This window comes from Etheostoma cragini, chromosome 1, assembly GCF_013103735.1.
Source record: "Etheostoma cragini isolate CJK2018 chromosome 1, CSU_Ecrag_1.0, whole genome shotgun sequence".
NCBI classification, from domain to species: Eukaryota; Metazoa; Chordata; class Actinopteri; order Perciformes; family Percidae; genus Etheostoma; species Etheostoma cragini.
Window position 1 is genome coordinate 18608182 of NC_048407.1, and position 16070 is coordinate 18624251.

At 38.6% G+C, this 16070-nt stretch overlaps 1 protein-coding gene across 3 annotated transcripts in view; it reads right to left on the reverse strand.

Moving 5' to 3' along the window:
- sbf2 (SET binding factor 2) overlaps positions 1-16070 on the reverse strand; it is a 97779-nt gene that overhangs the window by 76116 nt on the left and 5593 nt on the right. For 2 of the 3 annotated variants that reach the window (XM_034880460.1, XM_034880368.1), the window contains exon 1: positions 13374-13589. The exons of the other annotated variant lie outside the window; for it this stretch is intronic. In XM_034880460.1, coding sequence (XP_034736351.1) covers positions 13374-13428 — 55 coding nt within the window. In that variant the 5' untranslated portion in view covers positions 13429-13589. Of the gene's footprint in view, positions 1-13373; positions 13590-16070 lie in introns of those variants that run through there. 3 annotated transcript variants of the gene reach the window in all.

Sequence of the window (16070 nt, forward strand, 5' to 3'; positions counted from 1 at the left end):
GCGGACTCTCGAGCATCTGTTCATATCAAACAACGCACTTCTAAAGTATTGTCTATTGGAGCTTTTGCCTTTGTTCACCTGTAGAGGCAAGCAGAGCGAGTCCAGACAGACTGGTGCTAGTGGAACACCAGTCTGTCTGACGGTTACGTGTCTTCAGGTCTTTACAGCTCCTATAATTGAAATCACATGAGTGCTCCAAGTTCAAATTTTCAACCGTGGATGAAAATAAATGACGGAATTCCTCACATACCACAAAGCTGCACTCTTGTATTAAAACAAGCCGTGCTTTCAAATACTACCCCCCTGATATCTATAAAGAACCCCACCAGCGAGGATAATAGAACCCAGGCCTGAAAAGGAACATGCTAATTTGAACATCCGCTAGCAAAATGGGAGGGGGATGAAGCCCAAAGTCAAGTTTTTTTTCCTCTTTTTATTTTTTTGGCAGAAGCTATTTAAAACAACCAGAAAAAACCTGCCCTAGCTCATGGCACGTGTGTTCATGTTTAAGATCATGGCCCATTTCCAGCTCAGTACAGCACAACCTGTGTGTGGTACAGCTGGAAAATAACTGTTTTCCAGCTTTCTGATGAAATATGATATATATTTACATATGAACGTTTTTTCTTTTTTTTTTCTTAAATAGCTTCAGGGTAATATTTATTAGGAACAATAAATATATGGCTGACCAGCCTTTAATAAGTGTTGTTAGACGTTTGCACAGTCCAGTACAAACACCGGGCCACTTTTCTAAAACTTTTTTATGCTTAGACTCTATCATAGTTAATTCTTTTGTGAACTGTTGTGGGATTCATAAATGTTTTCTTATTACCAAAATGAGAAAACTAAATTTAACAGTTGTCGGGACCAATCGGAAACTGATACCACATATTTGTACTGAGGTTCAGGCCAGTTCTAAGTCATCATGAGACAGCTTATAAAACACAACTGTTGGAAAATATGAGTCATATATAAAATATTCCAAATGCATTAGTAGTTTCTAACCCTTTTTTATCAGGTTTCCTATCAGTTTGGGTCCCGTGATTTGCTTGATATCAGATGATAATTCTTAATAGATTGCTGTGGTAATTCAGAAAACAAAAGCATTATGAATTTGGAATCAAAGCAAGCAATTTTAGGCAGGGCTGGTTTTAGGCATTAGCACGCTCCACCTGACCCACTAACACCAGTATCCTCTCTTCACCCCAAATAAAAAAAAAATTATATATCAATTTTTTATATATATATGTATATATATATATTATATATATATATATATATATATATATATATATATATATATATATTTTGGCGTCAAAACGCGACGCCAACAGATTTGGCGATCCTCGCAATCCATGACACTGTCAGGTCTCATGCTATAAACTCTGCAGGGTGCCCAAACTTTAGCAAGTGCCATTTTTTGGTTTTGTGTTATTTTGAAAGTGTAAATGATGGAAATAAAATCTAACTTCCGGGCCTGTTATTAGTGCTGTTAACCCTCCTGTTTCTCATACTTTGATGAGTTGATTTCCATTTTGTTTAAAATTTGAATCATCAATTAAGTCAGGCTGAGTGGGCGATAGAGCGAGGGAGAAGAGAGAGAGTGACAGAGCTTAACTTTGGAGCGAGAAACAATGATTCTACCCTGGGTTTTCTGACCAAGGTGGGACATCTGTAAAAGGTAAATCTGTAAAGGTTAACCGTCTCATTGATTTCATGTCGTTTATGGTGAAGGAGACCCAGGAAATGAGACGGGGTCCGGGGGTACGCCGTTGATTCCACACACAACCATAAAACGGCCTTAAGCCTCTTTGACAAAGTGACAGCCAAATGGTGGCACAGCAATGCTCTTAGAACACAGACACGCCCCACTCATGTCAAGTGTTAGTAATTTCAAGTCTTCAACAAAAACTGCCCACTCAACATTCAGCCAAATATCGACAGTGAAAGCAACATTGAACTTATAATTTATCTTTTCAAGGTGGCACCAAGACAATTCTGCCTTACCTGTGCATCTCCAAAAAAGCACATTTAATAAGTTACTTTACATAAAAATGTTATGTCATTTCATTAAATGACAAAAATATTTGCAGACATTCTGAGTTTACTGTTCACTGTTTTAGCAACGATGCGACTCGAGCCATTACTTCAAGTAAGCGCGCACACACACACCCACATGCACACGCACACACCCACACACACACACACACACACACACAGTCAACAAAAAGTGAAAAACCACAGAGGAATGGTTGTTAGTCTTTCTTGATTAGAGCAGATGTTTCTCCTCTTAAAAAACGGGTTTCATTCATCTTCTTGATTCATCTTCTAGTTGTTTCTGCCAATTGCTTATTTTACCATGTATGGACAGGCCACCAGCTGAGTTGACGTAACATCTACGTACTTCCTGTAACCTGATATTGGCCCGGTTGTGCACACAGGTAGACTGTTCTAAAATCAAGTTTCACTTTTCTCCCTTTTAATATCAATACAAGTATTTAAAAGGGAAAATCCACCCCAAAAATCCACCTAAACATAGAATCTACATTAAGCTTTTTCAGCCTTAAGTTTAGTGACCAGGGCCCTCATTTATAAAACTGTGCGGCAAATAAGCTTCAGAAGTGGTGTACGGGCAAAACATAGGATGAAAGTAGCAAAGAAATATTCAAATTTATAAAACCATGCGTCATAAATCACAATCAACTGTAAATGTGACACAGATCTGGCAGCTACATGTCACGCCCATAATGATTCTTAAATAGTCAGTGAAACGCCCCAAATTTAAACATCATGTACACAGAAGTAAACAAAGCAAAGGACTTTCACTCAATGTAAAGTTGTAGTATAGTTGTAGAAAATATATTTGGTGGGCACACTGTGGGCATTCCTAATGCAAAAATAAATGTAGAGTGACAAGATGTTGCAGACGCAGTTAATGCAACAACCTCAGAGGTCGGACAATGGCCCAAATTAAAAATAAACCGTGCGATATTAAAGTTGATGTAAAGAAATGCCTAGCCCTACCCTGAGAAAGTGTTCTCTGAGCTCTGAGGCCACCCGTCCGTTTGCCAGCAAGTCTTCTTATTGTCAGTCTCTATTTGTCACATCTTCCAACACTGCAAAGCCAGCAATTGTGGGTCATTACGCACAACATGCATTCACCCATTCATTGAATTGTATCTAAAAAGCTAAAGGGTGTTTAAATTAAATCTAAATGTAAATATCAGTTTACATTTAGCATATAGTTCTGCGCAAGGAAGATCAAAAGGATCAAACTTTATTCCTAAATCGTCACATATACACAGTACAATGCAGTAAAATTCTACTTCTTGATTTAACCTAAGTAGTAGGAGCAGTGGACAGCTATTAGGGTGTCACAATTTTGATTTTAATTTGCATATGGATCAAACACGTGTGTACAATATTCATTTTAAGAATGGCTTTGGGAATTCCTCAAATTATCATTAAAAGGGAATATTTTGATTTGTTTTACACAATGGTCTCACATTCACAGTTTCATCCATCTGAAGAAACGCTTAAAATGAGAAACCGTGACACCGACGTCACCGTTTCTCATTTTACGCGTTTCTGTGCGTACGCCTGGATCAAAGTGTCCATGGAGGACAAAGGTTTGCTTTTTATAAATCCCAATTCTTGCGAAGAGAGCAGCGTACGTCTACTTTTGTGCGCACGCTAGGTTTGTAAATGAGGGCCCAGCTCTTTGTGGTCATATAAGTCTTCGACATATTACATCCAAATGAGTTAAAGAGCGTTCAGTTGTGCATTAAATGTGGCTACATTCCAGAACAATCTCCATATATATGTATAATATTCCAATAGTATGGAGTATGGTTTATATACTGCTCAATAGATATAAAATTATATATATAAAATATAAATATATATATACACACACTACCGGTCAAAAGTTTGGGGTCACTTACAAATTTCCATTTCATTCCATTATAGACAGGATACCAGCTGATCTGGGTGGGTGGCTGATCTTTAATGCAATATCTACATTTCCCATTATCAGCAACCATTCATCCAATGTTCCAAAGGCACATTTTGCTTACTAATCTGATATTATTTAAAAAAACTAATTAAGAAAACATTAAACAACCCTTTTGCTATTATGTAAGCACATAACGTAATCTGGAAACTGCTGGCAAGGCAACTGATCTCAGCTGGGATTCTGTCTATAATGTAGTCCAATGGAAATTTGTGAGTGACCCCAAACTTTTGACCGGTAGTGTATATGATATAAAAATGTATATTATAAATGCAAAGTGAACATATTTACACATATTGTCTGTAAGATTCCCACATTATATTAATCATTTTTTAATTAGAAATAATAGTTTGACTATTTTAACTGCCTGGAAGAGATGACAAATCATATTTAGTTAGTGTGTTACATTGGCATATGATATTGTCACGTATCGATCGCAAGTTCCTGAACTCAAATTGCACCGTGACAGACGTAAAAATGTCAGCAAATATTGTGTCGTTGTCCAAAGAATCGATTGAATATCGTACCTTGATAAAACTTGCAATTTACACCCCTAGTGAAACCCCTCAATTTATAAATTAAAACCACATCAAAAATGACATATCAAAGCCAAAGGGTGACCATCATCAGGAACCTAAACTGTTCTGGCTGTTCAGTGTGGGTGATATGCAAAGGAATTGGCTGTGGTGCTGTTTGAATGACAAAGAGAGTTTCAGAGATAAGTAAACTAATGATGTCATGAACATCAAATTCAGAAAGCTTTCCAGCCTCTAAAGACAGCTGCAGAGCTGGACAAATATGTAAAAAGATAAGACATTTCCATCAGGTCATGCACAGGTGAAAATGTTGAAAGAAAAGAAACATTTAAGCCAGGGTTAGAGCTTCAAAACAAAAGTAAATAACACCCATTTCTCCCCTTTTCTGATAGGGATACATTTGCAGTACTGTGTTCCATAGAGAATAATCCATCAGGATGTCATTAGCAACTTTAATAAATGTAGACAAACTAATCAATTATCTCTCATCACTTGCCCTTATCCTCAGCTCAAGAAAACTAAAAGCGTTGCTGCAGTCATTCAGTAACGTCTACCAGTTACCTGTATTCATGATTGATGATGGCTAACAGTTCAGTTCATCTCTCTCCCTTCTTTATCAGCTTTCAGCAAACAATTGGATGCAATTCATTTTACAGCCCCAGGTTACATCTGTGAATTTACTTATGTTATTCCTATTCAGACTAGTGCAAGTTCAAAACAATGTCTGTTAAACACATCCAGGCAGAGTTCAGTTTAGTTCAACTCTTTATCAGTTTTTAAGATATAGATATTGCAGCCATTAACTCTCATCAGATTAAGGAAATGGTTTCAGAGACAGGGATGACCTAATGTTTTACAGTGATTTTCATCCCAACTATATTCCACCAGCCTACTCAATCCAGGACTACAGGATATTGGGAAATAACTGAAATTGCAATATTTTTTTCCCTCTGCAATACAGTATTCCCTGAGATATGAACAAAATAAAAAGTGATAAAAGATGAAATAAATAGCTCTATTTGGAAATAATTAATGATTCATTCAAGTGATTTGGAGAGGGAAATTAGGTAGAAATACACTGGTTGAGTAGCATGAAGCTATTGTATTCATATAATAATCAATCCAGGCTAAAGTGTATGACAATGACTGCATGTTGCTTCCTCTAAATTTCAGGTTGTGGTTGACTAGCGAGGCCAGCTTGTTTGTTTGATAAATTGATCAGACCTGCAAGTCACACGCACTAGCGTCGAGGCTCCCAGCCGTAACGTTAGTTGGGACGGACGGACCCCTTGTTTCTTTAGGCTAACTATATTAGCTTCAGCCCGGCTAGTAGCAGCTTTCTGCAGGGGAAAATGGCCGGGGGACGTTGTTATTATGTTGCATTAATCAGGTGATTTAGTTCGTATGTGCAGCAAACATAAAACACTGACTACTGTTGATTCACTGACTACCCATTGAAAACTATGCTCATCATTGTGTCAGCGGCAGCTGCTGCCTACGGTACTTTTCTACACACGGAGATCCTCACTTCCCATAACAATAATCCCCGTCAGACTAACGTGAAATGCACATGTTGGCCACATGGCTACCTTTCTAAACCCTTGTGTTGTCTTTACTGTCAGGACCCTGCCGTGTCCCTCGGGTCAAATTGACCCGTGACTTATTTGGGGTTTTAAATGTAAATGTAAAAGTAAATGTGCTGTATTTATATAGCGCTTTTCTAGTCTTAACGACTACTCAAAGCGCTTTTACATCAAAAAGGATACATTCACCATTCACATACATACAGTCAGAATAATTTTCTGAATTGAGTCAGGAATACATGTTTATCACAGGAAATAAGGGAAGGCCATTGATTTTCAGATAGGAACAATGTATATTTGTACCATTTCTGGGTCAATTTGATCCGAATACCATACCAGGGTTCAAGGGGAAGGGTCGGTAGGTAATGATCATGTAAAAGGAGAACGATGAAAGTTTACTTTTCTATCAAGCAGCAAAAAAGGATCAACGTCAACATTGCAACGTCCTGCAATGTGGCTATCGCGCGAGCGCACATCGCAATGTCAATGCTAAAACACAATATCGTTGAGCCCTAACTGATTAGTTCTAACTAATTTGTCACATTTCATTTCCTCTTAAAATATTATGACTTCAATGTTTCCTGACATGAACTTTAGAATAATTTGAATGACCACAGAAATCACAAAGCTCTGATAGTGTGACACCTAATCAACAGAGAGAGTAGTGTAACTGTAGCCAATGGAGTTTCCCTACATATCAGTTTTATACTCTACAAAAGAAAGGAAGGAACTCCTCCGTTGTGGTCAGGATGCCTCTCACCACAAAGTCTGAATCAAAACGAGAAGCTGCCAAATGTGGAGTTCTAAAGAAAACAATCAATGTAGGCAGAAAATCCAAGATGTAAAATAGAAAAAGAACAAATTCCCTCAGTAACATTATCGTGACACATTTGTTGACCACAAGCGGCCTGGTGCTGAAACAATACAAGGGCTGACATTTGACATTAACGGCTGACTGAAGCATGAGATGAGGATTGAGAACCTTTTTCCTGATAAATCCCTTTAAGTCGTGTCAGGGTCAAAAAGACAGATGTGAAAATGGCAAGGTGGAAGTGACTCTTATTCAACAGAAAACCTCTGGATAATTTAAATATGCGAGTAGTCATGCAAAGGCTGGTATGTGATTATCAGCCTATTGGAGTATTGGCAACAGGCATGTACATATGGAGACAGAGCAAAGGAAATGCAGCAGTTAATTACCCAAGTAAAGCCAATTACTCACAAATAGTTTTACCTCTGTGCTTTTAAAATCATGGAATGTTTTTCTATACTGTAATTTCAGAGTACATTGTAATAATAGTAGATATTTATGTAGAAGTGGAGAGTCCTGAGGTAATCGCTGTACTTTATATCTTATAAACTATCAATTGTCAGAAACTTTTCACAGAAAACTCAAATGTGTTACAATCACCACTATGTGTAAGCAATAAAAACAAGATTAAATATAGAATAGATGATGAAAACATAGATTGCTTTGTGAATTATGGTTTTCAAGTACAGCTATTAACGTAATCTTAATCTACAAGCACACCAAAATTTTAACATGTGTTTATGTTACCGCTGATAAAACAAACTCAAATCTAATGATTTAGAAATCCAGCCACAACACATGGCAGCACTAAGCTCTGGCATCTACAACAATAAATCCACATATCCAGATGTTGGAAGTGCCAGTCTCTAGAGGCAGTGTGTGCAAAATAAACAATATTTACTTTGTATTATTTAGCCAAATGTAGTAGTTACTACATTAACACATGGCGTTAAGCCATCACCTTAGCATAAATAAACAGTTGTCAAATACAATCTTGGACTGATTATCAGAAGTTATTGCTTTGTTGAATCTTGTTTAAGCAACATATTTTGAGAGTTTGTAAATCAAAGTGCAGCTTCTTGATACAGGTCCCAAGCAACTTCCTAAAACAACATTTCAGAGATGCACCGAATCCAGGATCCAGGCAAATATTGGGCTCTTCGACGGGTTTGGTTTCTGCCGAGCCTTAGAATTTCTTAGAATGTCGCACCAGGCCCGCTAAGATGGTCGACAGATGACACCACTGTTGATTACGGGAAGGTGTTTATGTAGGTGGACTGTTCACTGCAGTAGGCTGTGAGAAAGTGAAAATTGAACTTGTGAGCAGAAAGTGTTTGGCAGCACTTTCAGTCAAAAGAAAGTAATTCAAGTCAAGCTACATGTTCAATTTGCAATGCCGATTTGTCGCGTGTAGGAAAGGACCCTAAACAATGAACAACATCGCCGCTCTTAAAACATTTGCGTATTAAACATCCAAAAGAATAAGAGTTGTGCATGAAGGAATCTACAAACAGCAGCCAAAATTAAGCATGGCAAAGGAAGGACAGTCGGCTAAAAACTAGTGTTAACCCATTGATTGGATCTTGAGAGAGGGTCATCTCAAGATCCAATCATTGGGTTAACACTAGTCTGATTGTATAGATCATTCATCTTACAGATAAGACTATGGTAATTGTAAAAATAGTTTGTCCTACTTGTCTTCCAGGCATAATGTAGCCTATTCTTTTTTTTCAGTTAAAATATAATAGAAAAACACACTGCTTTGTACGTTGTTGAATTGATATTATTAGGTTTTGGATTTGGTAGAATCTTAACCAGTGGATCGGTATTTGGCTGAACACCAAAAACCTGGATTGGTGCATCCCTAGAAATATTCTGATTTTATGAACACTTTCTTGCTTATTAAATTATGAGAAGTGTGTGAATTTATTAAAACTGAACAAATTAAATAGCATTTTCTGGAAGTTCTGGTGAAAAAGGTTAAACCCCCCCCAGATTTCATTCATGTTGCAATCTGAAAATGCTGCAAGAAAAAGCACAGCATTTCATTCAGTCAGTAAGATGCAGCTGTGCAGGCATTCTCTGAGATGAGGAGACCATTGTTAAGCTCCGAAGCGTAGAGCCAACAAATGTGTGATCGTGAATCAAACACAGCCTAAAGCCTTCAGGCTAAATCATAAGGATCCGGTAAATTAAACTATGAACCTCAACTGGCACAGACCAGCTTGAAAACCACTTTAAGGTAAAGAATGAAAGGGCAAAAATAGCCTGACAGAGTTATTGTAAGTTTAGGGAAACGACAACACACAAACCACAGAAACACCAACAACGACATTTTTATAGTATGGGTATCAACCCAATGCAATAAGTAAGCAAAAATAGCAGACAGACTTCAAATGATGATTTTGTTGTTTAAGAAAAGGGTATTTTTTGTCAAGTAACTTTCTTTGTGGTTGTGCCAAGGGAGCCAGCACAAAAACAAACACTCTTTGAGAAGTTGTCAGAAAGTCAATTCATGGAGGTTTCGGAGGATGCAACCTAGCATTAAGTCCTTCTTGGTACAACTACTACAATAATGCTTGAAAGGCATTTAGTCTGATGAAGACATTACTTTCTTGCATGTCTCCAGATACACATGACAATATCACACATATGTGAAAAAAATTTAGCAGCAGATGGAAGTACTATTTTGCAGAATTGTGCTACGTTACATAAGCCGTTCCCCAGTCCAGATCAGAAAATCCAGACCATAAAGTCACACAGGCAGATTGGCCACATTTAATAAAGAGTGAAGATATCCATCCCAAAAACTGTTTGAGAAAAGCAGCTGGGCAAATTCCTCTTTTTCATTTGGCAAATTACAATTTATGGCGGACAACACTCCAGACAGTAGACAACCTTTGCCAGTAAAACAAAGAAAATAAAAAATCCTACTGCAAAAGGAAAATACAGAATACAATGCAGGTTCAAAACAGACTGCATCCATCTAAACCAGCGTTTTCACATTCCAACAATATTCATGAAAATAATTCCAAGGTTTGTGGCTCATGACATTGCCCCCGAGGGAAGCAAACTCTGTTTTGATATCTAATGGAGGAATCGGCCTCTAAGGTCATGTTCTTTTTAATCATACTCCCCACCGCATATTCATTTTCACATATAAAATGACAAATAGCATCCTCACAATTTAAAGTCATCAACAAGCTATTTAGAAGTTGCCCTACATTCACTTTCTGCCCCCTCCCTTCTGTCTATTAAACCAAGCATACAGGTGTTCTGGCTAAAGACACATATTGTGGAATTTTGTTTATTCTCAAGGGGAATAGTTCTTTGGAAAGAAAAGACCAATATAAGCAAGTCAATGAAACTGGATCATACCATTGCAAGGTCCCCGGACCCCCTGTTGAAGATCTCTGGCCTAGATGACCTACTGCATATTACTGTGAGTAGACTGGTTTCTATTATGGTAAGTGCCCACTACAGGACTTCAGCCATGATTTTCTGCTTGGAGACTCCCTGAAAAGCACCATATACTGTAGGAGGCATATCGGCATTGGCTCAGCACTCGAGCATGATGCGTGAACTGTTCAAAAACGTACAAGAGGCTCGTTGGTGCCTTGCAGACACATTCCAGATATCTAGCAGGCTAAACATCTGGAGTTGTCAGGGACTCTGCCTGGGAGCTACAGCCAATGAGAGTGTAAGGCACGTGCTGAGGGGAAACTAGGGGGAGGGGTCGCCTCTACTTCACTGTATCTGTTACATTTGCAGAGTTGTTGCACGTACAGGCTATAATTAGTAAAGACGTGTGGTCTGGAAAAAGGCTATTTGTTAAGCATGTATGCCAACGACAACACCCCTTAAAATTGCTTGCTTGTATCTGGCGGACACCCAAAAATCCTGTTTCACATTTGCTATTATGTCATGTCCCGTGTCACTTCCCACGTGTGTGTTACTGTGAGAAAAAATAAATAAAATAAATAGACTTGAGGATTCCCTGTGGTGAAAACTAGTAGAAGGGTGTGTAAGCCCATGTCGCCGGTCAGTCAGGTAGTGTGGAAACAAGACAAAAAGACAGCAAGTGTGGTGTGAAAATTTCCTTTGGATTGAATAAAGTAAGTAAGTAAGTAAGTAAGTATCTATCTAGTGCAGCGAGACTGGAAACTTTAAAAGTCTTGAAGCGGGTCTAAGCTTAAGTCAAATTTACTGGACAAAGGCTCTGAATAATTAGAGAAATAAACTTGTCATTTTGTTTTCCTCTCTATTTCAAATCTAAGTCAATGTCGTTCTACAGTTCTGAGAAAATCTCTCCCACTTACAAACAAGGGATTTTCTGCAGAGCTTTACCCAAACCAACAATTGACACGCTACATTACACACAGCAAAACATAGTAAAGGAAGACCAATACCATTCAATAAAGAGACTTACATGTGGATGAGACATAAGCCTTCCACAGCGCCCTAATCAACCGCAATCTGTGATTGCAGACTTTTATTGCTTGCTCTCTCCATTATCAACTTCATCACCATACTCAGTAGCGGCTAGCAGAGAATAAACTAAACTACTGGTCCCTGTGTCTTCTTGTGGTGAGACTATCTGAATGTGAATCCTTTATCTGTTAATGCCAGGAACATTTTGTCCCTGGAGAACAAAAAAAAATTAATTTGTCAGTTGGCACTGGGATGCACGGAGCTGATGAAAGACACTGGCTACCTATCGTGGATAGGAAGTTATCGTGATTAAGAGGATTCAAATGTTCTGGCTCCTATTTGACACACATGGGCCCAATCCCAAAGTCCAGATTTACAGACTCTGGTGCGCGTTCTTTCAAAATTCGTAAGGGTTGTCCCAATGTCAAATTTCAAAGGGCGTGAGTGTTTGAGTACACACTTCCCGAGCCCTTTCTGTAGGTCTGCATCGATGCAGACTTTACCAAAGGGAATTACCCACAATTCAAAGCGCTGTGACGTTTACCGCGGAGATCACGAAATCCGGAAATTACAAAAGGTAAACAACATCACGACACACGACCACTGAATGGACCTTTTGTCCAACTTGTAAAACAAGAGTTTGAAAAAATTTGAAATCAGGCAGCCATCTCCTGTGTCTTGGCCACGTAGAAAGCAACAAATTTAAAATGAAAATACCCAAACCGGCAAGTGTGAGCAACATCTATGTTATTAAACGGCGCCATGGTAACAAGTGATCTCGTGAAGTGCTGTCCAAATTCCTTTCATACCTATCGGAGCACCTTTGGCCTCACACACTCACTTAGCACCTGAAATCAATTAAGTCTGTGAGCCTTTAGTCCTCAGGGCTCACTTTGGGATTGGGGCCGTGGTGTTACATGGACACCACTGAAAGAGGATAGGATCATTAATTTGGTCCCTTATGGCAGATTATGTTATAGTTTTTATTTTCTCCAGGCAGCTCACTGTGCAACAGTTATTATTAGAACCTTACCGGCAAATAAAATTGCAGGGGTTTCAAAATATTAACAAAGTGCCATTAATTATTTTGGAATGTGGAAAATCTGAAATGTGAGGACTCACAACTGTGCAATGACAAATGGTTTTAATCTACATATCTATGATTAGAGATGTGTGCAAAGCTGTTTCTTGGATGAAGAGAATGTGAGGCTGGACCTAAGGCATAACATGTGAGAGAAGGCATGGGTGCTCCCAGGGCAGAACAGTGGAGAGGGAGGAGAGGGAAGAGAATGTGATGAGCACAAGGGCTGCCTTTCCTCGCAGCTGTATTACGTTACGCCCATTATGAAAAAGTTGAGCATTCTTCCGGCAAAAACAAATATAATACCGCAAATCATTCACAGGTGAGACTGCATCTGGTAAAAAATAGATCCCAAACAGAGCGTGCAGGATAGGATAGGGTAGCAGCGTGACCACCGCTCCCAATATTACGAAACAAAAATGCATAACATGGATCAAACACTGGCTACCAATACAAATCCTGACCTCGCGCGTTTCAACAAAAAAGAAATAGGGATCGAGGAGTTGCAGTATTTAACTTTTAATGATCTCTTGTGAGAATTATTCAGCGAGCGTTGGCAGTGAAAGCAGCCCACAGACCCGGAGCACGATCAACAGGGACAGGATGTGACAGATTTTGAATCCATGAAAAGTTTCGATTGATCCAATTTAAATATCGTAATCTGTCGTGTGTAAACATCCGATGGTGACTTTCCATCAGATGTGTGCTTTATCTGTCAACATGCCCGCCGGATGATCTTCACTATCCGGCCGGGTTATAAGAAGAAAAAAACAGTGTTTCCAGTCTCGCCTGATAGCTGTGTGGCTAAGCTAAGCGCAAAGCTATCTAGCATCAACATCATCACACACCGACTGACGGCCTGGACACAAACCACAGCCCCGCGTTTCAGCCTGCGAGCCGCCCCGCCGCCAAAACTTACCGGCTTTCTCCTGATCGTATCCCACGACAATAAAATAATCAGCGAATCTGGCCATGTCTGCTGCCTTTCCCAAGATACACCAACACAATTCAGCATTTTTCCTGCTTCCAAAGCACAGCCATGTTTGACAGGAGTGTCACTGCGCTTGCGTGCAGGAGCGGGAGACATCCATGGGCGTGGGCCCTTAAGTTTACAAATACAGCACTGTGTCTCAACACGGGCTGTTTTGCCTCTAAAGCAGGGGGTCCCTATGTTTTTTTTACACCAGGGACAGCCGCAAAAAAACATTTTTTTTACTGTTACTGTGGAAAATATATTGATATCAATAATGGGAAACGTGCCTGGTTAATTCAATAGAAGGGAAATTACAACATGTCTGCATTTGCTGGAGACTCCAATTAGAAAAAAAATGCTTCAAAGTATTGTCAAGGACGACTGTAAAATGCTCACAATAAGATATCTAAGAAATAACATATGAAATAGCAAATTTGACGGAGTAATGTAGAATATTTGCATCAGTGTTGTATTCAGCAGGTTCAATAATAATATGCTACTTCTCCATCTTATCTTTCAGTATGATTTAGGGCCAGGGACACTTCAGTGGGGAGATTTTCTTCCTCACCTTTAACTGCAAATCAACCATTGGTCAAGTATGCCACCAGTAGAAAAAACAACTAAAAACATCCTCTTAATATGACAAAGCTGCTCCAAATGGAACACAATGATCAGATTTTTCCATGGACTTGTGTGCCCTTTATTAGTGCTACAAAAGAATACATTATTGGTGCTGTCACAGACAATACTTCTTGTTTTAAAGTTGCTCAAATAAGATGAACATGCTTGTGATTTGACATAGTGTGAGAGGCAGGATCAATCATGTGATAAGTGAAAAATATTGAATATTTATGAAAACAGGAAAAGCTGTCACAGGTAAACCAGTCCTAATACCACAGTCACTGTCTACAAGCAGGAACATTGCATTTTCTCTTACTCTTTGTCTCGCTTGTTAACCCCCTGTCTAATTTGTTCTTTTTGTTTGTCTCTTTTTTCCTCTCTTTCCCACTCACCACGTTTTGGTTGGCTAGGAAAAGGAAGATGAAGGCAGAAATGGTCAAATTGTTGAACCAATGCGGACCATGTGTTTGTATAATAGTGTTTATAATTACACAATATTGATGGGAAAGTCAGGGGATTTCAAACAACACACATTTCCAGGTGACAAACATTTCAAGGCGCATTGTGGAGTTAAAATTATTCCCGTCATTTTTCAAATATGTAGCTTGGGGTTGACACTCTTCTTTTCCTGTCATTAGTTGCTCAATTTTACCGCCTCACATACCTGCTCATACGAAAAAACTGTCAGTCATACTATGACAGCAACTACATGGACGACAAGCAAAAGATTTCTATAAAAGGACTCAAATAGCAACAGCAGAATGTTGTTGTCATGATTACACAATCTCCTGTTGTAAACTAAGGGGATTACTTATCTGCTGGAGGCAATTATCATTACAAAGTGCTTACAAAACATTTGGTGGTTTACAGCACATGTGTTTGACATTTATGTTTTCTTTGTGCTGGGTCGCATGAGATATAAATACACTCAGGAAGGTTCTTTGTCAGGGACTAAAAACAATAAGATAGGAATTTAAGGATGCTCAAATGCTAGAGTGGAATGTCGAGTGTTTGTAAAATTATGTTGAAACTATCCAAGGGGCTGGTTTTACCCTTCATCAAAACTGAAACAGAAATCAAAACTGAAAGCATTACTTAGACCCACTCCACAAAACTAATTTCCACCACACCTTGTGAACATTTTGGCAGTGGAATTTCTACACTGAGGAAACCAAATGTTTTTCCTCTGGTCTACACAGCATTTCCTACACTGACTGTAAGGGCGTATGGTTTCAATCTTTCTGGCATCACATACTCAGTGTTTCTGAGGTATAGATGAGCTCTTCATAACTAAATGCTCATCTCAGACACAGACATAGATCTACACTAGTTGACAGCAAGATAAAGACTGTGATAAACAAAAAATTGTAACCTCCCTAAAGCGTTATTTGTGATATCTTTTGTGAATGCGCCTCCCTAGGGGCTTATTATCCACATCTGCCTCATGAACCCCACTCGATGGCTCTCCCATTTTCATCTAATATATTCTTCTGTATGCATTCCTAAGGCAAGAAGTGAAGTCATATTATTTATAATGTATTACAGTTACAAATTCGCAGAACTATTTAAAACAAATGTCTAAGGCAATATTGTTCATACGTCATAGCTTGTTGTTCAAGTTCATTTTCTGACTCTAGATTTATTTTTAGATAAAAATGTAAAATTCACATTCACATTTATCCAAATATCAAAATAAATGGCATGGTAAGTCCAGAGTTAAATATTTGGTTTGCGCAAACAAATACATTGAGTGTATTGTGTTTACAGTTGGGCATACTAACTATGTTTAATAAGTTACTCAATGCTTCTCTTTTCCCAAATTTCAACTGTACTGTGTGTGTCCTTCTACTCTTATTGGACAGTGAGTGTACATGGGGCTTACACAACTGATTACCATTCATGTGTTGCCATCATATACAAAAAACAAACCTTTTCTGAGAACGGTTAAACTTTGTTCATGTATCATTTATACTTTAAAAAGATAATTTTGTTTTGTTTGTAATTTGTAATTCACTGGATTAG